Source organism: Lissotriton helveticus, chromosome 7 (genome assembly GCF_964261635.1).
Source record: "Lissotriton helveticus chromosome 7, aLisHel1.1, whole genome shotgun sequence".
NCBI lineage: Eukaryota > Metazoa > Chordata > Amphibia > Caudata > Salamandridae > Lissotriton > Lissotriton helveticus.
The window spans coordinates 968,044,316-968,069,702 of record NC_136068.1 but is presented as its reverse complement, the minus strand read 5'-3'; the positions used below and the strand labels follow the sequence as shown (position 1 = coordinate 968,069,702).

The 25,387-nt window shown below is 43.9% G+C and overlaps 1 protein-coding gene across 1 annotated transcript in view; it reads left to right on the top strand.

The window, feature by feature from the left end:
- The window catches only part of MGAT4B (alpha-1,3-mannosyl-glycoprotein 4-beta-N-acetylglucosaminyltransferase B), a 1,462,166-nt gene that overhangs the window by 306,542 nt on the left and 1,130,237 nt on the right, over nucleotides 1–25,387 (top strand). Inside the window, exon 3 of the mRNA XM_078653536.1 lies at nucleotides 9,961–10,101. Within this exon, the coding sequence (XP_078509662.1) occupies nucleotides 9,961–10,101 (141 nt within the window). The remainder of the gene's footprint in view (nucleotides 1–9,960; nucleotides 10,102–25,387) is intronic.

Genomic DNA, 25,387 nt, shown 5'->3' with positions numbered 1-25,387 from the left:
AATGCCTCAGTGGGACTTGTCCGCTCCCTTTGAGCCGCTACATAACTGTCCTCTTAGCCTTTTAACCTTGAAAACTGCCTTTCTGGTGGCCATCACCTCTGTGCGCAGGGTGAGTGAGCTACGAGCCTCCCTTTCTGGCTGTTCATCCGGACACGGTCGTCCTCAGAACTAGACCTTCCTTTCTTCCCAAGGTGGTCACTTCTTTTCACTCTGCCCACCTTTTTTCTGCCTACGCATCCTTCAAAAGAGTAAGAGAGGCTCCACCGTCTGGATACAAAACGTGCGGTTTCCTACTACCTGGATCGCACCAAACAATTCTGGGTGGACGACAAGCTCTTCATTGGTTACGTGGGCGCTAAGAAAGGGCCGGCCGTGCACAAACGGACCATCTCCAGGTTGGTTGTTCTGTGCATCAAGGCCTGCTATTCTTTGGAAAAGAAGGAGCCTCCAGTGGGGCTGCGCACCCATTCCACCAGGGCGCCGGCAGCTACTACTGCTTTGGGACGGGGAGTCCCCCTAAATGACATCTGTCAGGCTGCTACGTGGGCATCACTGCACACGGTTACTAAGCACTACTGCCTGGACAGCCAAGTCCGGAGAGACAGCTTCTTTGACTGTTCTGTTCTCCAGTACGTTCTGGTGTGAACTTAGTTCGCAGACCTTCCTCCGGGGTTGGTATTGCTGGGGTATCTATTCTAAGGTAAGAAATCTATAACTAACTGTTTCTTTCAGATGAACAAGATGCTTATCTTCGGTAACGATATATCTGTAAGAAACACAGGTTAGTCATAGATTCCTTACCGCCCCACCCATCCTCCCCGTTCTGCAAATTTGACTTCTAGGGTTAAGGACTTTCTTTCAGGGCCCTAGTTTTGTGCACCAGTGGTCAGTGTCTTGCATGGCTCTGCGCTTCTGGCATGGAAAGTCGTGTACAGAACTGCCATCAGCGTACAAGGGCAGAGTCTATGTAGTTACCGCAACGTTATCCCGGCGACCACGACGCCGACGACGGACGCGGAGTCGACGGACGCCACCTTCCGACGTGCATGGGTACTGCTGACGAAAAACTTTCCAGATACAGTCTGACGCATGGGGGTAATTCTAAGGTAGTAATCTATATCTAATCTACGTTTCTTACAGATGTATTGTTACCGAAGGTAAGTAATTTGTTCTATAAGAGAAACTATGGAACACTGTTCGTGACTAGCCACAGCTTGTGTAGATACGATGGAGCGCTAAATACTCTAGTTTATGTCAATTACTTCAGCCAGATGGATTACGACAAGTAAGTAACCTTTCTTGAATTTTTTTGAGCAGTAGTTGAAACGAAATTGATCCCTTATATATGTGTCAACTGAGTTTTCAAACCCACATGGTGCGGCTAAAACACTTAACGCAGCTATGTATTCTTCAGCTGTTTCATCAACAGCCTGCTTGCGCATAACAAAATTGTGATTCTCCAGTAACACACTAGCTCCCTCCGAAAATAGTTTTTTAAGCCTTTCTTTGTTGTCCACATACACATTCCATACATAATCACCTGCATAGGACGTATAACAGGAAGGTTATCAAAACCATTCTAGCCTGCAATTCATAAATGATTGCAAAGAAGTGAGTTTTCTAGGAGGCGCGTTTGCCAGCCCACCAGGGGCAACTAAATCATTTGCGAAATTCCGCAACCACTGCTTCCATTTTATCTTAGGATTTTCAGGATTTTTCAAAAATGGAGGTGGATATAGAACATTCTGTGAAGTAGCCTTGCCTGAAAAGTAAAGTGGTTAACGTAACTGTAGAAACACCAAAATGAAATAACTGAGGAAGAGAACACAAAAGTAAGCAAAAGTTAATAACCCAATTAAAAAACGGCTACCATACAAAATTTCCAAGATATATCAGACATTGGTGATGCAGAGCTCCCCCACCCTGCAGAATCTCAGGAGGACTTGGGAGGAGGACCTGCGCGCCATGGATGAGAAGGACTGGATGGAGGCTCTGGCCTTCTCGCGAGGGGCGGCCATAGTGGTATGTCTACGCCTTATCCAATTTAAATATCTACACAAGGTCTACTTTACAAGGGTGCGGCTATGGAGGGCGGGCATGATAGCTTTCCCAATGTGCCTTAGATGTGAACAGGAGATGGGGACCCTGCTACACATGGTCTGGCTTTGCTCTTCCCTAGCGCGATTTTGGAGAGGAGTGATGTCCTGTCTTTTGGAGGTGCTAGGCTGGGACCTGCCCCGGTCACCGAAGTTGGTAATGTTACATGTCATGAAAGGGATTGGGGGCAACATTTATAAGCGCCATCTTATGACGTTAGGTTTTACGTTCGCAAAGAGGGATATGGCCAGGGCTTGGAAGGCGCCGGCTTCACCATTGGTGTCCATATGGAAGAGGAGTCTGGACTTTTTTATGGGTCTGGAACTCCCGATTCTTATAGCGAGAGGCTGCCCGCAGAAACATTATAAAATCTGGAAGCGGTGGGCAGACGATCGCGGACAGACGCTAGAGCCGATTGTGGAGGTTTTTTTTTCCTCTTAGTTTGATGCTATCACATGGGCACACAGGATATTAGATTGTATACATGAATGGGTGGGGGTGGTGGCTGGTGTGTAGGGTCTTGTTCCAATTAAGATTATGGGATGGTATGTGCAACAGGTGGGTTGAAGGGGGAGTTTTCTTCTTTTTATTTTTTTAAAAGGGGGGATTTCTTTCAGCTGCATTGCATTTCTATATCCATGCTATATTTCTTTCCGTAACAAAAAAGTCAATCATGATGTTGTTTATTGATTGTGCAGAGGCCTCTGGGGTACAGAACCCTGCGGTATATTTGTCATTTGATGAATAAAATTTGTTTTTTTTAAAAACGGCTACTATGAAAAAAATATTTTCTTCTTTACAAAAACACATTCAGTACAAAAGAATAGCTGCCGTTAAGAAAGTTCCTCTCGAGCGAAATGATAGAAAAAAATCTTGGCCGGAGCCAAATTAAGCAGTTAATAGGAAATAAGGCTGTAGCAATATAAATACAACAGATGACCCATGAAAAAAATGCAAAAGAGTCCTGAAGTAAGATGGCTGCTGTGTGTGTGACATGAGAAGACTGCAAATGGAATCCTTGAAACACTAGTAGTCAAAAGCACGTCATGCTGCAGATGAATCGGTTGGAGCAGCACAATACAGGAAACACGTGGGCTGGAGCGAGAATTTCTTAGAGACAGGCAGACCGGCGCTCCCACAGCTGATTGGAAACAGCATAGAATAGCAGTCTCGCGCTCCGACAGACCATGCGGCAAGCAGGGAACAATGGTGGAGCGAGGACACCGATCCAGAGAATCCGAACTCTCAAGCTCTGTCAGACCAAGCAGCGACAAAGTCAAACAATGCCTTGAATGCAGGAGCGGGACCTAACGGTAAGGCCCTGAAGGCAAAGTTCAAAAGAAGAGAAATTTATGGTAAGGCAGTGCAAGCACAGTTACGCACCTGTAAACACAAGTCGAAGGTGCTGTAGTGGCTACCAAAAAATAATATTCCTTTGACTGGTTCATCCTGTGGGTACAGAAATACTTGAAACGGCCTGTAGGTGAGCGTAGACTTCAACCCCTCTCCTGGTACCAGATGTAGTATTGGATCAGCTGACCGATGCAAGTCAAAAGACCAGTGATATGTTCCAACAGTTTATTTCGAATAAATCCAAGCAGGAAGGACCCAGTTGCTCAGGAGAAGGCTCAGAGGACACTGACCATTCTCCTGGCACCCAGGGTAATGAGGCCTTCAAGGAACCAGCAATCTGTTGATCAGTTACTCCAAGAGCTGAGAAGAAGTACAAACACTCCTCCAAGGACCCCATGTTCATTAGGGGATCAGTGCCACCAGATTCCATCGTCGCTTCCACGGCGGAGAAAAGGGCCAACATCCCCACAAATACAGGATCACCTCCAGACAAGGAGAGCAAGAGGATGGACCTCACAGGGAGAAAGGTGGAAAGGAGTGTGCGGCAGTACAGTGGCGTATCGCCAACTCCAATGCCCTCATCAACAGGCACGATGATTGGGGTGACGGAGAGAAGGAATGCATGGCTGAGAATTTCAGACTTCAAGCCCGAAGTACAAAATAACATCCTTAGTACACCTTTTAATGGAGAACAACTCTTCGGTCCCATAGTGGAGGAAAAACTCAACCAGCTCAAGAATGAAAATGAGACCGCAAGGTCTATGGGGACATTGCAGTTTAGAGGATTGAGAAGGGGAACACATTCAAGAACACCCGCAGTTAGGGGGAATCACCAACCAATGACAAAGCATCAGTCATTCCAGCAAGGCTACCAGGGGGGAAGCCAAGGACAGCAGCAGCAGCAACAGCAGCAGCAGACTTTGCAGCATTAACCCCGGGGCCAATCCTTTCGAGGGCGCATTAGAGGACGTGGAAACACAACAAGAGCAGGACTGCAGCCCAGCTCCAAGTGACTTCACTTCAAGGACAGGACACAACCAGTCACCATCTCCAGGGTTGTGCAAAACATCAGGACAAAGAACAGTTAACATACAATTCATCCAACACGCAACACCCGTGGGAGGCAGAATAAAGGACTTCTTCCAGGACTACAGGAGGATCACAACAGACAAGTGGGTACTAAACATCATAAAACACTGCTATTGCATAGAGCTGCAAGGACGGCCTCAAGACAGAAAACCAGTGAAAAGATATCACTCTGCAAATGAGCTTCCTCATTTGTTACAGGAAACACATGAACTTCTAAACAAACAGGCAATAGAAATAGTACCATACAGGCAGAGAAGCAAGGGTGTCTACGCCACTTACTTCCTCATACCAAAGGTGGACAAAACACTACGTCCCATTCTGGATTTAAGGTACTTAAACAAGTACATAAAGACCCAAAAATGTAAGATGACATCTCTGCAAGAAGTAATATCCTAAATACAGGAAGGGGATTACATGGCTACCATAGATCTGACTGTGCCTACCCTCACATACCAATAAACAAGAGGCACAAGCACCTACTAGGGTTTGTGATCAGCAACACACTTTACCAGTTTACAGTACTACCATTCGGTCTATAATCCGCACCAAGGGTGTTTACAAAATGCCTAGCAGCAGTAGCAGCACACTTAACCCCTTGCATGCTTGTGACGGAACCGTTCCGTCACAAGCCTCGGGTGTGCTGTGCCTGTGACGGAACGGTTCCGTCACGGCCTGCTCGCCGCGACTGCGCGGCGCGAATTCCGTGCCTGCGCTGAGCGTTCTATTGGGCAGGCGGGGCCGTGACGGAACCGTTCCGTCACAAGCACAGCGCGCCCGAGGCTCGTGACGGAGGGGTTCCGCCACGAGCACGGGAGAGCCGTGCAGCCGCCCTGCCCCCTTAGCACTGCGGCGGAATAGCCGCCGCAGTGAAGGGGTTAAAGAGGCAAGGGATACACGTATGTCCATACCTCGATGACTGTCTGGTAAAAGCAAACTCATACAGCTCCTGCAGGTACACACACACTAGTACAGCTAGGGTTCTCAATTCATTGGGAAAAGTCATCCATAGAACCGGAACAGGTGAAGATTTTCTTGGGAGCAGAGATCCAACACCATACAGGGCCAGGTGTTTCAAAGCACAAAGAGGACTGTAGCAATTCTGAAGGAGACACAGCTGTACCGCAAGGGGCCAGCTTGACAGTGAGGACAGTGGAAAGATGATGGGAATGATGGCATCATGCATTCACTTAATCCCAAATATTCGACTACACATGAGACCATTTCAGGAATGGATTCAACAGCATGCATGCAGTACTTTAGGAAATGGCGTGGTGGAACTAGGACAACTTAATAAAGGGAAGACCATTCTCACAGCCAGCTCCAACTGTGACCATCACGACAGATGCATCCCAAATAGGATGGGAGGCACACATGAGCGACCTCAAGGTGAGGGGACTGTGGACACAGAAGGGAGCGGTGAAGCACATCAACTATCCAGAGCTGAAAACAGTGTTCCTAGCCTTAAGAGCCTTTCAGAAACAGCTGTACGGAAAGGGTTATTGATCCAAACAGACAATACCACCACAATGTTCTATATAAACAAGCAACAAAGCACACACTCAATGACACTATCAAGGCTAGCTCAGGATATATGGATATGCGCTATTACAAGACAAATATACCTACTAGCAATACATCTCCCAGGGAACGACAATGTAGAGGCAGACAGGATCAGCAGACAGACGTCAACATCCCACAAATGGGAGACCAACCAGCAAGAAATCCAAAGGATATTCAGGAAATGGGTAACATCGCAAATAGACCTATTTGCAACGCGCCAGAATGCAAAATGCCAACACTTCGCATCGAGGCAACCTTGCAAGAGTCCCAGAAGAATGCACTATGGATAGATTGGTCAGAGACATTTGCATACGGTTTCCCCCCGATACTACTGCTACACAGGGTACTCAACAAATGCAGGACCAGCAGCATGACGCTGATTCTAATTGTACCCCAGTGGGCCAGACAAACATGGTTCTCACAAATAATGGAAATGGCACAGGAGCCAGCACACAGCTTCCCCAAAAAAAGGGACCTGTTAACTATGCAAGACGGAAGGGTGTTGCTCCCAGAGCCAGAGAGCCTCAGCCTAGCTGCATGGCTCCTGAGGACTTAGAATTCACACACCTAAAATTACCAGAGAGCACAATGGCAGTGCTACGTGAGGCCAGGAGACCTACCACAAGAAAGTGCTACATAGCAAAGTGGGAAAGTTTCACACGATGGTGCATTAAGGAAGGGCTACAAAGGAGGATTACAAGGGAGGCAACAGTACTGAAGTACCTAACGTATCTACTGCACAGCAAGCTAAGCTACACATTGATAAGGGTGCACTTAGCAGCAATAGTAGCCTACACAAGGGGAGAAACAGGAATGTTTTATTCATGTCACAAGTGGTAAAGAGATTCCTAGAAGGGGCAAAAAGAATAGCACCCCCTAAGAGGGTGCCACCGCCAACATGAACCCTCTTTTCCCCTTTCCAATCTTTCATTATCAGATGAAAAATGTTGCCACTTTACAGATTGAATTCTGCATCCTCTCTAAAATCAATCAGTACGCTAAGACAATCCTCAGTGGGGGCGATGCATTCATGGGGCATATGCGTCAAAAGCTTTAGGAGCACAGGGAACAGCCACCAAACCTTTTGAAGGTGGGACCCCTCCTCTGTTCTTTGTCTGCAGCATAGAATAAGCATTTGGAAGACAGGGTTTTCAGAAAACATATTTCCTCAATTAAAACATCGAAACTTGTATTATTTCGAAAGCATTTTTCAACTGTCTCCTTTTGAAGGAGATTATATTTTATACTTGGCACATGACACCACGTTGGCCATCCTGGTACATACAAAAAATATACTACTTGTGACATTTGTGCCAGCATTTCAGCCATAAATGTGTGGGCATTCTAACTTACTATGACCCATCTTAATTTACAGGGAGAGGAACAATGCAACGACTATTATTTATCAATGTCACAGATAAGTACCCACGACCAGGGAATAATGAGCTACAGTGAAGAAGAGTTCAGGCCTCATTGCTAATGTACATATCCCGCAGTCCCACAAATATGTGCCCAAACAAGGGAACAACGAGGAACAGGAACAGCAGCACAATCATCATTACCAGTATCAATATACCATACTCCTTGACCACGCCTTAATTATAGATAGAGCACAGTGACTGACCTTTGTCAGAGTACAAAAAAGTGATGAATGGAATACTTGAACTAATCTCAGTCACTGATAATTACTCAGGGCTTCATCGTAGTACATCATTATTTTGCACACCATGCCCCTCATTTTGGACTCCACTATATGCAAATCAGTCTTGACCCTGGTTCAATTGAAACAGCCCAGCCCAGCCCAAACTACCAGGCCAGGTCCTTTCTGAACCGAAACACTAGCAACCTGAGCCCGGTTTAATCCTTATTAGAGCTCATTAGCCAGTTATAGCTTGGTTCCAGTGGCAGAGCATGCACAAGACCCGAGTTCGGGCCTACCAGTCCTACTTAAAGCATTAGGTTGAAGCACACCAAAAAAATTGATGTGGTTCTCGCGTCAATGGAAACAAACTATACCTGGCTGATGATCCCTAACTAAGGCAAACCCTCTGCTGGGTTGCTTGTGTTATGGTTCAAGGAGGACCTGGCCTGGCTGGACTGTTCCCATTGGAGCGGGGTCAAGCCTAATTTGTATATGGATAGGTCCAACTGAGATGACCTGGTGTGCAAATTAACAATGAAGTGGGATACGGCCGGAGATTAATAGAAGCATTCCATCCAACACATTCTCGCACCTCTTGATTGGCTTATCTGAGAAGCAAAGAACAGCAAACCTTCAAAACCCTTTCTTTGGAACCAACCGGGGTCAACACCTATTTCCTTGTAGCTGGCCCACTTCTGTCTGCAACATACGGGTCAAGTGCTGTTCAGCCATGTACAAAATGTTCCTCTCTCACTTTGTTTTATCTGATTGGCCAGGATAGCCAGATAAATTTGGACATGATTTCCGAATATTCCTGAAGTGTCCCATATGTTGGATACCTTTTTAAGTATAGGCCAGGAATGTTGGCATGTGTTTTGAAAGATTTAAAGGCAGACCGGAAAAGATGTGCTCATTGAGGTGACGTTGCTGTGAGAGGCAGAAATACAGGATCTAATTAGAACATAAAAAACATGATCGTGGGGAAGGAAAGATTTGAGTAATGCGAGGTTTAAGTTGGTTCATTTCAATTTTGTACACCATATGGGTTTTCGTTCTGCCCCGGATGTGGAAAAACAAAAAACATCTTTCATTCACATGACATGTTCATATTGGGTGAAATTCAAATACTTGGAAAAATAGTGACGAGATTACTCCCTCTAACAAATATACACCTTAAGTTATTGCCCCAGCAGTATCAATTAAGTATGATTCCTAAGCCAGAAAAACACAATCAAGTACACATTTGCAGCACTTGGACTGTTTCTGGTGAAATGCCATATTGCTCAAATCTAGTGGTCCTATGGAGAAAATATAGGGAACAATGTGATAGAATGAGGTATGGTTGAAGAGCTATGTATGCAAGCTATAAGGAAATATGAGAACGCTGGAGCAGATATGATCATTTAACTTGTTAGGAGGCCAGAAAACGACACATTACAAAATTAAGGATGGTGGCTGGAATGACCATATGTAGTACCTAAAGTAGATGTACCATAAAATGTAATGATATGTGGAAAAGGTGGATTTTTATGTTCTGTGTTTTAAAGTATCCACTTCACTGGCAATGAACTGTGAAAATATCTGTGATTGTGATACTGGCCGTTGTTTATTAAACAATAAATGTATTTATTTAAAAATACCTTTTCGTTGAAGTCCTAAACAGTCTGCACGTCTGAACGATAAACTAGGAATATGGCTAATAGTTTATTGTTTGAAATTATTTCTGTAACTGACCTGTCAATGTGAGCTTCCTATAACTGATGCGGACCTGCACTCTGGGATGCTTGAGAGGATTGATGTCTCTCCATCACATCCTTGTGTGTACTGCTTCAGTAGCCTGTCTACATTTGTCTGCTACAACAAGAATACTAACCCGTTCACTAAGTCATTAAAGAGCTCAGATTGATAGACAAATGGTGTGTGGAGACGCATGGAGGGAAGGCCTATTCTTCGACATTTCCTGGCTTTACACTTTTTGAAAGCTATTGCAGCATTTTGTGGTTCTTGCCTTGAAGTGAATGTATCCCTGCTAGTTGATAATATTGAAGAACCTGTGGACTGAAAGTAATAACGTTACTACTGAGGATCTTATTTTACATTCTTAACATATGCTAAAGTCTCCTTGCAAACGCAGCCTAACCTCTTTGTTCTGACTCTAAAGAGCTGTCCAGTTTTTACGATTCAGTATATAGTACTTATCTTCTCTATTTTTCTCCAAGATGAAACAAAGCTAAAGCTCTGGAACATCACCAACAAGAATGTCTTGCATCTACCCACCATTTTTCACCACCTACCACACCTGCTGTCCCGGGAGAACAGCCTGCAGCCTGCGGTCCACGTGGGGCAGGGGCGCATTGGAGGTATGCAACAACATTTTCTCTTTGTAGTATACAGAAAAATCCATAAAGATTAACTGTATCGTACGGGAGCCGGAAGTCCTCTTTAGGTTGTTGAGATCTTTAGCGATGCTTTCTAGGAATGGTTTGGTCTGTATGCAGTCACATGTTTTAATGTGCACTGTGTTTTCACATACTGGCTATAATGGGGAGTTACCATCCCGTGGTAAATCTTTTTTCCCACCAACCAAAGAACTGCCAGAATAGATAAGGGGTGGCCCATTGAAATAACTGAATGTTATCTCCTCCATACCTTTTTAATGGAGGTTAATTTTGAACCAATTCATTCCATCATTAATGGCTAGAATCTTTTTATTAGCACTTTGTCAGCAACAAGTGAATAATAACAATTGCATATATTGCATATTATTTGTAGTAGTTTGTGTGAACCTCCTCGCAACGTTCCCATTTTTCTTTGTTATATCCCTCAATTTATCCTGTTACAACCCGGCCCTCAAACCCCGCTCCCTGTATTCTCCTTAAAAGAATATCTCCACCACTCTCCCTATTTTACTGTCTTTGCATATCTCTCGAATATCCTCTCACCGTTCTTCTGCATGCCACTACAATCCTACCAGCAATCTTGTTTCTCTGCAGGTTTTTGCTTTGCCAGGTGAATTAGAAGTTGTATTTACTTACGTACCCTTATTTCTTTTTTATTGTATGTCATGCCATCACTCTTGTTATATGTATAGCACTCTGATACCTTCAGATTTAGTGCGATTTGTAAGAATATAAAACTGTATGATCAAACTTAAACGAAGTAAATACTGCTGAAGAGATTGGAAGAATATACACATTTCAGTCCAGTGTACCCCTCCAGAGAAGGGGTGGAGAGCAGAGGCAACTTTGCAATCTTAGAACAAGAGCAATACATTTTCAGTGAACTTCAGAAGTAGAAAACTCCAAACAGCATCACTTTGAGGTAGACTGTAATGCTTTCAAGTACTCCTCTGTTTCTTCCATCATCACAAATAAAGACATCTTCACTTCTATGACTATACAGAGGGGGGCTGGTTATAATAACGCTTACATGTGTCCCCATTCCATTAAAGAAATTTAGCAGCTCTTATATGGTTTTCCCTTTCTCAGCAGTTGCCTGAGCCACATTGGTTAATAAGGCCGCCATGGTAGCCACCTCCTTCTGCTTTGTTGTCGGCAATATCTCCGTGACAGTGCTTAAGGCTTTTTCTGCAGTTTTCCCTTCTCTTGCAGGCAGTGAGAAGCCCTTATCAACATAATTGGCACCCCACTCCCAGGAGTGTTTACTACATTTTGTTAAACTGCCTACAACATTGAACTTCAAGTCTGTGGAGTCCTCCACTACAGGCAACAATCAGTCTCAAGTTTGGGGCCCTCTGAGTTTTCTTCTAGCCTCTCCAACATGTTTTCTAGAAATTCCAACTGCTGTATAGCATTCTGCTGGAAATCAGTAAACACACTGTTCACCTTTTTTGACTACTGTATTTCTTGCCTCATATTTCTGCGATGTCTCTTCATGTGAAGCACCTTGTGCTACCATACTTTTTTGCCTTGACTCTTACTGTCATTAGCTTGGAGGGGGCCCAACAGTCTTGAATAGAGTCAATTAAGGATGCCATTGATGCTTTCAGACCACTGGGATGGATCCCAGCATTGGGTGGCTCAACTAGTTCATGAGTTAACACAGAAATCTTCCCTCAGCCTGTACTTTAATATCTGACTGTCAGTCTACCACTCTTCGTAGGAGCTACTTAATCTCATTGATGCCCAGCTGTTTTTCCCCAAATCAGCACTTCTCCACAGGTGGGAGTTAGCTCACCTTCTTTTCCAGGGGATCCTCATCAATAGTCATAAGCACTGAATGTTCCTGCCCATGTGCGGGGACCTCAGAACCTATAAAAAATGATATATGAAACATATATATACATCTCTATATTCACATAATTATTTATTTTTTTACCAATCAATGTAGCCTCCTATCATACCTTAAAAAGGCTAATCAGTGCTCTGAAAAACTTCTGTTTTGGACCTATATATCCTATAAAAAGGCAAAAAGGACAACAAGAATCACTTGAACTCTTTAATTACTGGAAGAAAGTTAAACTGCAAAACAACAGGCATTGATAGCCTATAGGCTACATTTTAAACTCAATAACATAGAAAATGAAAGCATTTATTAGCATAAACTGGCACCATGCCTTTAAGGCAGCCAATGGCCCCCAGCTTCCCATCAAGCCTCAGGGGTGACAGTTAGGTCAGTTGTTCTTTCCGGCGCCTTCAGTCAGGACCCTGTAGTTTTTTACTCTGCTATTTTGAACTTTTGTCAATAATTTTCCTTCAAAAAATCTGGTAGTTACTGTTCACTTGACGTCTTTCATCCTGTAGAGTAAGGTACTACCATTGTTCTGACAGAATCTTTGTTTTCTGTCATAGCATGCCTTCTCTTTCTGACTCTTGCCTTTCCTGTGACAAGAAGGCCAAATCTGATGCGCACCCTGCGTGTATACTGTGTCTGAGTCTCACTCCTCTGAGACATGCCAACACTGTAAGACCCTATCTAGGCACACTCTCAAGGAGAGCAAGAGAATTCGCCTGTATGGTCTGTTGGAGAAGAAAAAATATACCTCAAGAGGAAGACTTCCAGAGAGGCGTAAGAAGAAGAGATCTAGGTCGACCTCTATAATTAAGGTCCCTGCCTGTTTCCTTCGGCGTCTGGCTTGGTGTCAAAGATGCCTCCAGCGACGAGAGTTTCCCCGCCGACGAGACCTCCCGCAGCTGCCGGCATCGGAACACTCAGCATCGAAGACGAGGTCAAAGTCCATTCAACGTCGAGGAGTAAGTGGAGTTATGAAGGCTGGCAGCATGGAATGTCATGATGTTAGACTTGTTAGAGAATGTTGGATCATAACTGAAGAAGCTGGTGAGCCTGGAGCTCAGCTCAAGATGTTGTGCTGAAATAAAATGTTTAAAAAGATTTATTCTGTTCCCGATTCTTTACATTGGCGACAAGTAGAGGGAGCTGTGCAGGGGACAGTCTTCGACATCTTCACCCCTGGATCAAGTACGAGGCAAGTTATTTGAATTAGCCTGCGGCAAGTTATCTGAATTAGCCTGCGCTATTGACTTTTGATAGAAGCGAAGTGCCTTAAAGCGATTGATGATTTTGTTGTGGCTTCTCACCACACCTCGGTCTTAACGTGTTTATATTATTGAGCCAACAGCGGAAGTCTGCCTGTACTTTGAACTAAATGTTTTCTGCATGAGCCTCCTTGTATCTGATTTATTTGCCATGAGCGGCTCTCATATTTGATCGAGTTTATGCTGGGTGCGTACTTGTGTCTCATGAAACTGACACACGCATCAGCGCGAGGTGTCCATTGGCATTTGGGATCGCTGTGAGAGAGGCGCGAGGCGCGTGTCAAGTACAAAAGAAACTGACTTGCTCGAGGGCAAGAGCGGCGCGAGAGATTATTGTGACGCATTGACATGTGCATTGTAATGCATTGACCTGTGCGCGAGGCTGATATCGGCGCGAGGTATCGGCGTGCAGCCTGAGCACAATTTTGTTTTGTTTTCTTGAAATGAAATGAAATGAAATAGGGATTTATAAAGCGCATAGCTGCCCTTGAGCGTCCCACCGCTAATGACAAGGTAGTGGCAGAGGAAGAAAGATCAGGGGAAGAGCCAAGTTTTCAGACCCTTGCGGAACGTGAGATGGTTAGGTTCCGCTCGCAGGGTAAGGGGGAGAGAGAGAGTTCCACAGTTTGAGAGCGATGAAGGAGAAAAAGAAAATAAAAGTTTAACTTGTGAACCCGGTTCGAGGGATCGGTACACAGCCTGAGACACACGTTGACCTGTGTGCGACGCTATTATCGGCATGAGGGATCGGCCAATATTACAATAAGCAACCTTCACAAGCTTCATTTAAATAATATTACATATTGAACAATATAACATATAAAGAAAATAAAAGGAGACATTTTCACACTTCAGCTTCCTTGTTTGGTCACTTTTGGCTCCTCCTCTTCGGCAAATATACTAGAAGAAGGACTGTGAACATAGAAACACTTCTACAAATGGAAAATAAATATCCACATTAATTGTTTTAATTTATTGTAGTAATTTATTATGTTAATTTATTATATTATATTATTATTTTAACTTGTTATTTTAGTTCATTATATTGCATCTTGCAACCATGGCAGATCAAAGCATGGCTTCACCGCTACCTTTTTTGGCTTCTCCAGGAGATCCACCTGTACCTTGGAAGCAATGGAAAAAAAATATTTCTTACGTACATGCTAGCAATTGGTGGAGATCGTTATGGTCCAGCCAGACGTCAAGCATTTCATCTCCATCATTTAGGCATTGAAGGGAGGAGAATTTATGAAGATTTACCAGAAGTATCCTTGGGAATGGGAGATGGGCAACCAACCAACGTTTTTGAAATGTTCATGCAAATGTTATGTATCCAGTTTACTCCCAAGACCAATCTTGTGCTAGAACGACATACGTATTTTTCCAGAATACAAAAAGCTGGTGAAGATGTATCATCTTATGTTGCAACTTTAAGGGGATTAGCGTTGTCATGTCGCTTTGAACAGTTGATCAAATAGTACGTTGCACCAACAATAGAATACTCAAAGAGAAGAAACTATTGACAAAAGACCCCAATCTAGAGGAAACTATTCAAATTGCTAAGGGCATGGAGCATACTGCAATATGGTTAAAGGAAATTGATAGTACAAATAGTGAGAAAAAAGATAATGTCGTAGCTGAAGTTGGAACTCTACAGCCAGAAAAAAAGTGTTGCTAAGAATAGTGATGTTAAAAAATTGGGTGAAGAAAGTAAGAAACGAGAAGTAGAAGTAAGGCAGAGAAATCCAAACTGGAGAGAAATAAAATGTTTTTAGTGTGGTGCTCCGGGCCACGTCGCATCAAGTACAGTGTATGCAGTTAGAAATGTGCTGTGCAGGAAATGTAGCAAAAGGGGACATCTTGCCAAGATGTGTAGGACTAAAATTGAAGTCCGGGACACGCAAAGGGTCCAATTGGATGATCAAGAAGTTGATGATGTTTGTGAAAACATTCAAGAAATTATTTTGACTGTAGAGGCAGAGTCAGTGGGAGCAAGTGCAAGCAAGGGAGTCAAGTTACCAGGAGTGAAATTAGAAAGTGTTGCCAAATTAGAAAAGCCACATTGTCAGATTCTCTATGATTGAGAACCCTAAAAGTATTAGTGGATCCTGGAAGTCTATTCACTCTGATTTCTAGTGAAACCTTTATGAATGTTGACGATTCCTTGCTGTGTAAGTCCGATATAAAAGCTGTGGGATATGCTGGGAGGAAGATAGTCATCTATCTCATTCCTAAAATTTCTATTAGCTTTAAGGGAAGAGATGTCTATGGAAGAGTGTACATTACTGACAACGGGTCAAACTTACTGGGTTGGCGCAATCAACGAAATCTGGGCATAATTATCAATCCTTGTGCTAAAGAACCAATAATGTTGGCTGAACAGAATGTGGTGGAAGAAGTTTGTGTTGGGGACTATGAAGGTTTGATGAAGAAATAGCCTAAAGTTTTTTCTGATGAACTGGGCCTCTTGAAGGGGTTTTCTCACAAAATTATTTTAAAAGATAGTGTGAAACCAGTGGTGCACTAGGTGAGAAATGTTCCTAACATGATGAGACAACCATTGAAAGAAGACCTTTAGAGACTGCTAAAGCAACAAATCATCGAGCCCATCGAAGCCTCGGAATGGTTAGCTCCAATTGTGGTGGCACCTAAGGGTGAAGGAAAGATTTGTTTATGTATTGACTTATGTGACTTAAACAAGTGCATTCGGGTGGACAGACTACGATTGCTGAACATTTCCGAGATGTTAACCATGGAGGGCAAGGGGGTTGTGTTTAGTGTCCTAGACATGTCATCCGATACCATCTGGTCAATCTCCACATTGAATCGCGTCATTTAACTTCCTTTCACTCCGTTGGGTTAATTTCGTTATATAAGAATGCCCTTCGGATTAGCATGAGCTTCGTCAGTCTTCCAGACTGTGATGAAAAACATTTTTGGAGATTTGGATCATGTCTTGTGTTTTCAAAACTATGTGCTCATTGAGGGGGAAAGTGATCGTGACCATAATTGCTTGAGGAAGTAATGTTGAGGTTGGAAAAGTATGGTTTGACTGTAAAAAAAAGCAAAATGCCAGATTAAGAAAAAAGAAGTGACATATTTAGGTCACACTATTAATGCTAAAGGCATGAGTCCGAAGAAGAGTATTTAACTTTTTTGTCCTCATTTGCCACATTGGTTTTGTTTCCATGATGAAGTCCTGTGGTATACGAGCGGGATGCTGTCTCAGCTAGTGAATAACTGGTAGGGCCCAACTTGACCCTCGATACTTGACCCTCAGCTCCTCCGTCTCAACCAACTGAAATCCACCAGACAAAAACCAATCAAGAAAGGAGTGGATATTTCCACAATGATGTCACGCCCTGGGTTAGGTCTAAGTGGCTTAATCATTGGACCCGGGGGGAAAAAAAACCCAGACACTCAGTGCGCCCAATTTAATAGTTGCCAGAACGCCTTTTTGTTTGAATTACCAGACCTACCCAGGTCCAATCTGGAGACCATTAATGTGGAGGTGTGCCAATCTTCGATTATAGGGGGCAGAGAGTCTTTCCATTTTCTGCATATCTCCCTTCTGGCAAGCAAAATAGAATAAAAAACTAGCTTCTTCTCTGAGCTTTGGAGACCATCCAAAATACCAAAGATAACCAGTGGGAGATCGAGGACTATATTCAAATTCAAGGATAATGACAGAGTTCTTTTTATGGCCTCCCAAAATGTTGACAAAATGGGGCACTCAAAAAACATGCGACAGTCTGAAGCGGCTACCAAACCGCATTTAGGGCATGTCACCAGGCTCCCCTGAGTAAACTTCGAAAGCCTTAATGGAGAATAATAGGCCCTATGAATGGTGAAGATGTGATTTCTACGGAGCCAAGATGGTTTCACTACATCCCACAACATTCCACAGGATAGGCTCCAGAGCTCGTGCAGTTTACAACCCATTATGGTAGATGACCAAAGCTCTTCCGGTGGTGAAAAAACACCATCCTTTTCTTCCATAATCAGCTTATACCAGGATGAAATTTCCTTTTTGACAGGAGGTTTATCAACCAAGGAAGATATTAACTGGCTATAACCACCTAGGGGAAATTTATTTCCACGGGTTGTCCGAGAGACATATGCGTGGGACCAACTAGATATTTGCATATGCTTGAACCTAACAAAGTTGGGGCCAATGGTGTTTCTAAGGCACTCCCGCGGGAGCAGTTCCCCTTCTGTGAACAAATCGCCCCAAACAGCCAACCCAGCTTCCTTAATCGGGGTCGCAAGACTGTCACTCAACCAAACCGGACTCTCGGGGAGATCCCAAAGCGGAGTCCTACTATTGTAGTACCCTACCTTGATAGTTTTAGTGATCTGTGCCCACATTTTAGCCATTCCGTGCAGAACCTTCAACTTAATTTTTTTTTAAACTTGGGGTCCCCAAACTTGAACAGAAACCCTGATTGGCTAACACCTTCTCCTGTAAGAAGGGTGGAATACAAAGACACTGCCCCACACCCAGATGGATTTTTTAAAAGCACTCTGACATGAGACAGTTGGAATGCCCATGAATATGTCTGAAAGTCTGGAGCAGTGATTCCACCCTTTTCTCTACGCCTCCTCAACTTTTTCCAGGAGATCCTCGGGAGGCGCTTACTCCAAATGAAGGAATTAATATCAGATTGTAATTTATTTATTAATGAGGGATCAAAGTATAACAGAATTGTGTTAAAAAGAAAAGAAATTTTAGGCAAAATATTAAATTAACCCTAAAAATGATAGAGGAAGTTGTGCCCATGACAGTAATAATTTACGGCATTCCTTAGCTACAGCTACAAAATGTATTTTGGCGATCTGATTGATATCCTTAATAATGTTGATACCCAGATATCTCAACTTATTTCCAGGACGTACTGTGATATCTGCTGGAACCTGATCTACATTCCATATCAACATCTCCGTCTTATCAGGGTTGATCTCGTACCCGGAGATTTCACCAAACTCAGAGGCCACCTTTAAGACTGCAGGAAGTGCAGTATGTACCTCTGATGTATACACCAGAATATCATCGGCGTATAGGGCCACCTTTCTCTCCCACCCCTTATACATGAACGGTCGGATGTTAACATTCTCTCCTAAGCACTGGGCAAATGGTTCAATGTATAGGTCGAACAGGAGCGGGGAGAGAGGGCAGCCCTGCCTTGTACCTCTCGAGATATTCAGTGGCTCAGATAAGATGCCATTTACCAAAATACGGGCACTAGGATTCTGATATAAAAGATCAATTGCCCGCCGCGTTTTTCCACCCACGTTGAACTTTGCCAAGGCCTCCGACAGGTAAACCCAGTTCACCCTGTCGAAGGCCTTGATTGCGTCCAACGTGAGGACTGCTAAGGGAAGGGACTCCAGAGAGGCCATATCTATTGCCCCTATTAAATCATAAGTTAACTCATATAACTGTCGTCCCTTCACGAATCCCTTCTGATCTGAATGAAGGATATCAGGAGCCACCGTTGCGAGTCTCTTTGCAAGTACTGTGGTAAAGATTTTATAATCCATATTTAGGATTGATATGGGTCTATACGACCCACATGAGGTAGGTGACTTTCCGGGCTTTAGAATTAAAGTTATAGAAGCATTATCCCAGGATGGTGGAGGGCGAAAACCGTCCTGTAAGATTTGGTTAAATAAAACTGTCAAAAAGGGGGCTAGTTCTTGCTCTAATACTCTATAAATTTCGGCTGGTAGACCGTCCGGTCCTGCCGCCTTTCCCTTTTTTGCATTTTGAATGGCTTTCCCAACTTCTCCCTCTGAAATTATACTATCCAAGAGCTCGCTCTGTTCTCTTGATAGGGCCGGCAGGGCTATTTGATTCAACCATTCCCTAATTTGATCAGGTTCAGCAGTTTTATCTTCCTGATATATATCCTGGAAAAATTCTCTAAAAGCCTGTCTTATATCCAGGTCTGAAGACCGTGGAACGTTATTGACCATGATCAAGTCTATGTTATTACGAATTTGATCAGTTTTGGATTTCCAGGCCAATAACTTCCCTGCGCCCTCACCGTATTCAAAATGGGCGATCTTACTAGCATCCCATCTTTCTTGAATACGCTGGTTTAAGTTTGAAGTTAATTGGCCCTTTAGAGAGAGTAGCTTATCATGGAGGCCTGACCAGGAAGTTGCTGAGGAAGCCCAGTTGATATCAATGTCGTGCTGGACTTTAGCTATATTTGCTTCGACTGAAGCGACCGCCTCCCTATATTCCTTCCTTCTATAAGACACCTTGGCGGTGAGAAGGCGTCGTAAAAATGTCTTTAGGGAATCCCAGACGATACCATTATCAGCTGACCCAACATTTTCATTAAGAAAATGCTGGACCTCAGTTTTAAGAAATAAAACGTAATCGGGGTGGGAAAGCAGGGAACAATCAAATGTCCAGCTCCTAGTTGAAGCATTGAACGCCACCAAAAGCTCCAATACTACAGCCGCATGATCAGATAGATGTATGGGAAGATAATGAATATTCTTAACACCATCAACTAAACTATGACTAATCAATACAAAATCAATCCGAGATTGATGATGGTACTTGTAATTTCTAAAAGAAACCCCCTGCTGAGTCCCAGACCTTTCCCTCCAAATATCCACGTACCCAAACTGCTTCATCGAGTTAAGCAAAAAAGTCCTGGATTTTGAAGGGATACGGGAACGGTTATTTTGTGATTTTGTCTAGAATTGGATCAAGTACAATGTTGAAATCTCCCGCAAATATTACTGGTTCGGGAAAAGATAGAAGATGAAAGAAAATAGTCTCTAATACTGAGGGGTCATCTTGATTCGGGCCATAATACCCCACAAGTGTAAATTGGGCCCCCAAGATATTTAATAAGGCAATGACCCATCTGCCACCTGGGTCCGCCATGGAGGTTATCAATCTAGCCTTTAGTTGTTTTTTAAAGATCAAGGACACTCCCCATGTAGTCGTGGATTGGGAGGTGGAGACTGCAAAGTCAATCCACCTATTTTTCTTTACCACTATATCTATCTCCGACTGAGTCAAGTGAGTTTCCTGGAGCAAAATGACCTGCCCATCTATATCTCGAAGATACTGAAACAATTTTCTAGCCCTGGGTTTAGACCGCAGGCCATTTATGTTCCAGGAAAATATTTTTAGATTAGCCATACCCATAGAAAAAAGGGACCAACCAAGTTCTTACCAGATAATGACACTGATACCCAGGAATGACGTTATACCATTCTAACCAAGACAAACTCAGCTGTAAATCATGAAGCGACCACTGAACTTCATAGTAAAAAATCATATTGGAATGACAAATTAGGATTTTTTTTGCTTTTAACCCCCCCCAACCCGTCCCCTCCCGCCCATTACCTCCCCCCCTCCCGTGGAGAACCCTAGATGTATCTAACCGGATCAAATCCAGTAGATGGTACCCCCCTACGGACCCCGGCTAGCCCCATCCAGTCCCAACCTGACCCTGATACCCAACACTTGAGTTTAAATACCCTTGTGGACCCGATTTATGTGCAACTAGATATGAAAAAAATAATTCTTTTTTTTCCTCTTATATTTAATTTCTCATTTATGTATGTATGTGCATTTTGTTTTTCAAGCATCTATCGTTTAATTTCTAAATGTCTTAAACAAAAGGGGCAAGAGATCTCAACTTCATTTTACTCCAATCTCCTTAAGACACAACCATCCGCTATACCGAAGAAGCCTTGTTGCCCAGTTCCAACAAAAGCTCATCCGCTGCCTGCACTGTCCTGATGTTGAACATTTTATTATTGTGCATTACTTTTAATGCAGCAGGAAATGTTATCTTAGCTGTTGCGCCCACCTTCCTGAAGGCGTCTAAGCGCCTACCAAACTCCCACTGCCTCTCAAGTGTGACCCTAGCCAGGTCTGATCTTATAAGGAAGGAAAACCCCTTCCCTGATAAGGATTTCTGTTTAAGGGCTTGATTGAGAATTTGTTCTTTAAAGGCATATGTGTGAAAATTAATCAGGATCTTACGCGGTTTAGGCCTTTGTGGATTATGTTTAAAAGGCTCTCTATGTACCCTTGTACCCTTTGGATGTCAGTGGCAAGCTCCTCCACTGAACAGTCAAGGTTTAGTGAATCTTTCAGAAGCCGAATAACAAACTGTTTGATTTCTGAACCTTCCGTTCCTTCAGGCACATTAAGGACACAAATGTTGCTGCGTCTGGCGTTATTTTCCAACACCTCCATCCTGTCCTGAAGGGCTTGATCTTCTCTCTTTAGCTTCACAATGTCCTCCTCGACTTTGTCCGCATGTAGTGACAACACTCCCATGTTCTCTTCCAATGCGCCTGTTCTTGACGCCAGGCCATCAAGTTTGGTATCTAAGGATTCATAATAGCTCCTTATCTCTGTTTGATTAGCTGAGGATTCCTCAAAACCCCTCTTTATATCCCGGGAGAGAGTGGAGAACATTGCCATCAACCATGCTGCCGAGATGCCAACTGTGGTGTCCCCTGGTGTCAGACAAGCAGAAACAAGTATATCGCTTTGTTGCTGTATAGTAACCAGAGGTGAGAGCTCTTTTTCTCCTTCGTTCTCTATGGGATCTTCGTCTCTTGCTCCAGTTACTAACCCCCCATTGGAGTCAAGAACAGCAGAGGGTCCCGACTCTACCTGCTCTCCCCCCTCCGAACTCGTACCCCCCACCAGACTTCCAGAACTGTTCATGAACTGCATCTCTTCAACCAGCACTAGTGGTGAACTGCTTGTTGCTAAGAAGTCAATCGTATTTTCTAGAGACTCTGAAATATCGGCAGGAGTTCCAAAATGGGATACTATAAGTGCCGATCCTTCATCTATAGAGGTTGAGGGAATACTCGGTCTCAAACCCAGAACCAAAGCTGGTGCCGAGGACAAGCCCAAGGTAAGGAGAGGGACGGGGTTAGAAGCAATGACTGGGGCTATTACTGGCGCTGAACCTACACCTACGGCATCATTGAGAGCAGCCATTTCCTGATTTTTTGAAAGGTGCAACACTTGTGGCAAAGCCTAAAAGTAAGAACGCAAAGATGGCGTAATTTTAGAGCCTGCTACTGCGATGTTAGCGCTCTTGGCGTTCGCCCTTGTTTTAGCGCTATTTAAGCGCGTACACTTAGTTTTCACCTCTGTTGTTAAAAATGAAGAGGGTCCCTTTTCCGTTGAGGGGCTGCCTTAGATAGCGTCTTAACCAATGTTTTCCCCCTTTTCCGAACACTTTGCCCCTTAGATCTAGTTTTAATCTGGCGGGGGGGGGGGGAATTTAATTCTGGGCTGCCCACCACTTGAGTACTCCCCTTACCGTTCCTGGAACACCCTTCAACCACCTCATCAGCCACTTTCCCGGAGGACACCAACTCCCCACAGCTCCTCGTGGAGACACCGCTTGACACGCGCACCAGATTGCGTGCTCTCCTGCCCCTCCTCAGCTCCAGGGCGGCTGAAGACCACTGTCGCAGAACCAACGAGAAAATCTTGTGCCTCTGCGATTTATGCAGCACCTCCGCTCTACAACCGGGATCAGAAACCGAAACGCCGCAGTAACGCGGTCGCAGCAACCAGGCATAGAAAGGGTAAAAAGACTCCCCCGCCATGGGAGCTGCTTAGACACAAAAATGTTGCGCAAATTCCTCTAATCGTAGCAAAATTCGATTTCTTTTAAGGGCGGACAGCAAGCTCAGATGTAAGGGCTTTAATTATGTTCATCTTTTGCCGGGTCGGGTCAAGTCAGATCGTCGGATAGGACCCAGCGGGAGCCCGCTTCACGGAGCACCACGGCAGCTCAGCCGTCTGCCGCCATGTTCTCCCCCGAAGAAGAGTATTGTAGCAGCAGTAGAGAATGCTCACAAGCCCAACACCAAGGATGAATTGAAGTCATTCTTGGGTTTGGCAGAATATTTTGCTAAATTTGTAAAACATTTTACAGAGATTGTTGAACCATTGAGGCGGTTGATGAAGAAGGGAGTGGAGTTTGTCTGGACACAAGAGTGTGAGAGTGCATTTCAAAATATAAAGGATTGTATTGTGTGTGCTCCAACCATGGGTCATTTTGATGTGACACGAAAAACGTATGTCTCTACCGATGCTAGCAAGGTAGGGATTGGTGCTGTTTTGACACAACTTAAGGCTGGAGTTGAAAATGTGATTGGGTTTGCATCTAGGCAGTTGCAGTGAGCAGAGACTGCCTATTCATTGATTGAGAGAGAAACCCTAGCCTGTTGTTGGGGAATCAATCATTTCAGGTTCTATGTGTGGGGCATTCCTTTCAGACTAAGAACTGATCACAAACCCTTGACTTATATTTGCAAGGGTGGACGAGGTTTGAAAGGTAATGTTAGGCCACACATTACTAGATGGTTGTTAACTGTTATGGAATACAACTTTGAAGTTGAATTTGTGAAGGGTAGGAAGAATGTGGTGGCAGACTATCTATCCAGGATGCCCGTGGATACTGAGGAAACAGTTTCTGAAATAGTTTCCAGTAAGGTATTGTTTGTAGGTGGTGAGTTAGCTATTGCTTCTAGAGAATGGAGAGGTGTGAGAGAGGATGATGTCGTCATGAAGGAAGTAGAGGTAAAGATTGTGTGTGGCTGGGAGGACAGGGATGGTCAGAGAGTGGAAATACGTGAATTCTTTAAGATCAAGGATAAGTTGGGCATTGTTGATGGGAAATTGAGGAGAAGCTGTCAATGTGTTCCTCCCATGGGCATTCGATCTAGGATTCTTGACATTATTCATGAAGGACATCTTGGACGTGGTGTTATGAAGAGAAGAGTAAGACAATCATTTTGGTGGCCTGGAATTGATCATGATGTGGAGGAAAGAGTAAAGAATTGTGTGGCTTGTGCAAATAGCAATAAAACAAAGAGGATCATGCAGCCTCCGTTGGAGGTGTTGAGTTTTCCTGGTAAACCCTGCGAGAAGGTAGCCATTGATTTTCTGTGACCCATAGTTAAGTTGGGAACCACAAGCATGTTTATTTTATTTTTAGTGGATTACCATTCCAAGTGGTTTGTGATCAACGCAGTGCCAGAAGTTAACACGTCTGCTATTGTTGAGTTTTTGGAGGAAAGTTTCATGGATGAAGGCATTGCAAAGACCATTTTGTCAGATAATGGGATGCAAATTGTGTCTAAGGAAATTGTAGCTTATCTTTCTGGGATGGGAATTGTGCATGAGAGGGTAGCTCTTTTCCGACCGCAAGCAAATGGATTGGTGGAAAGAATAAACTGGTTGGTTATGGAGAATGTACAGTTGTCTTTGGCTAACCATTTGCCTTGGAGGAAGGAATTGAGGAGAATGATGTGGTCACATAGAAAAGCTCCTCATTCTGTGACAGGAGTTTCACCTTTCCTTTCCCTAAAAGGAAGGTTGCCGGGTACGAAGGAGTGTCCTGTATGGTTGAGGAATGAAGTGAAACTTGTGGTGGATCGAGAGGAAATTAAGAAGAAAGTTGTGAGATTGCATGGACAGAATGTGGAATACTACAACAGGAGGAGGGGAGTGAAAAGGTGTGGTTTTGCGCCAGGTGATTGGGTCGTAGTGAAAAAGAGATTTTGTTCTCAAAGGAGAGAGCAAATATTCTACTCCATGCAGAGTGAAGGAGGTTAAGCATAGTGTTGTAGTATTACACAATGGCTCTACAAGTAGTATGGGTGATGTGTGTAAAGTCATGGGGTAATCCTCCATGAGGTACATTCCGTTATAATGTAGTTTTCTTTTAGAGAGTTGTCATTGTTGATGTGTAGTTGTCCTAAGATGTTGATATTCAAATGTATTTCTTGTTTTAGGTATTGTAAGGAAGGAGATGTGTGGAGTTATGCAAGGCTGGCACCATGGAATGTCATGATGTCAGACTTGTTAGAGAATGTAGGATTATAACTGAAGAAGCTGGTAAGCCTGGAGCTCAGCTGAAGATGTTGTGCTGAAATGAAACGTTTAAAAAGATGTATTCTGTTCCTGAATCTTTACAGAGTCGGTCTCCATTGGCGTTGACTCAGCTCCCAACGCGTGAGGGCACATAGGTTATGGGCTCTTCGGGCTGCTGGTCCCGCTGGATCACCACTCGAGATGCTTTCGCATGGGTCATTTTGGTTGAGCATATGG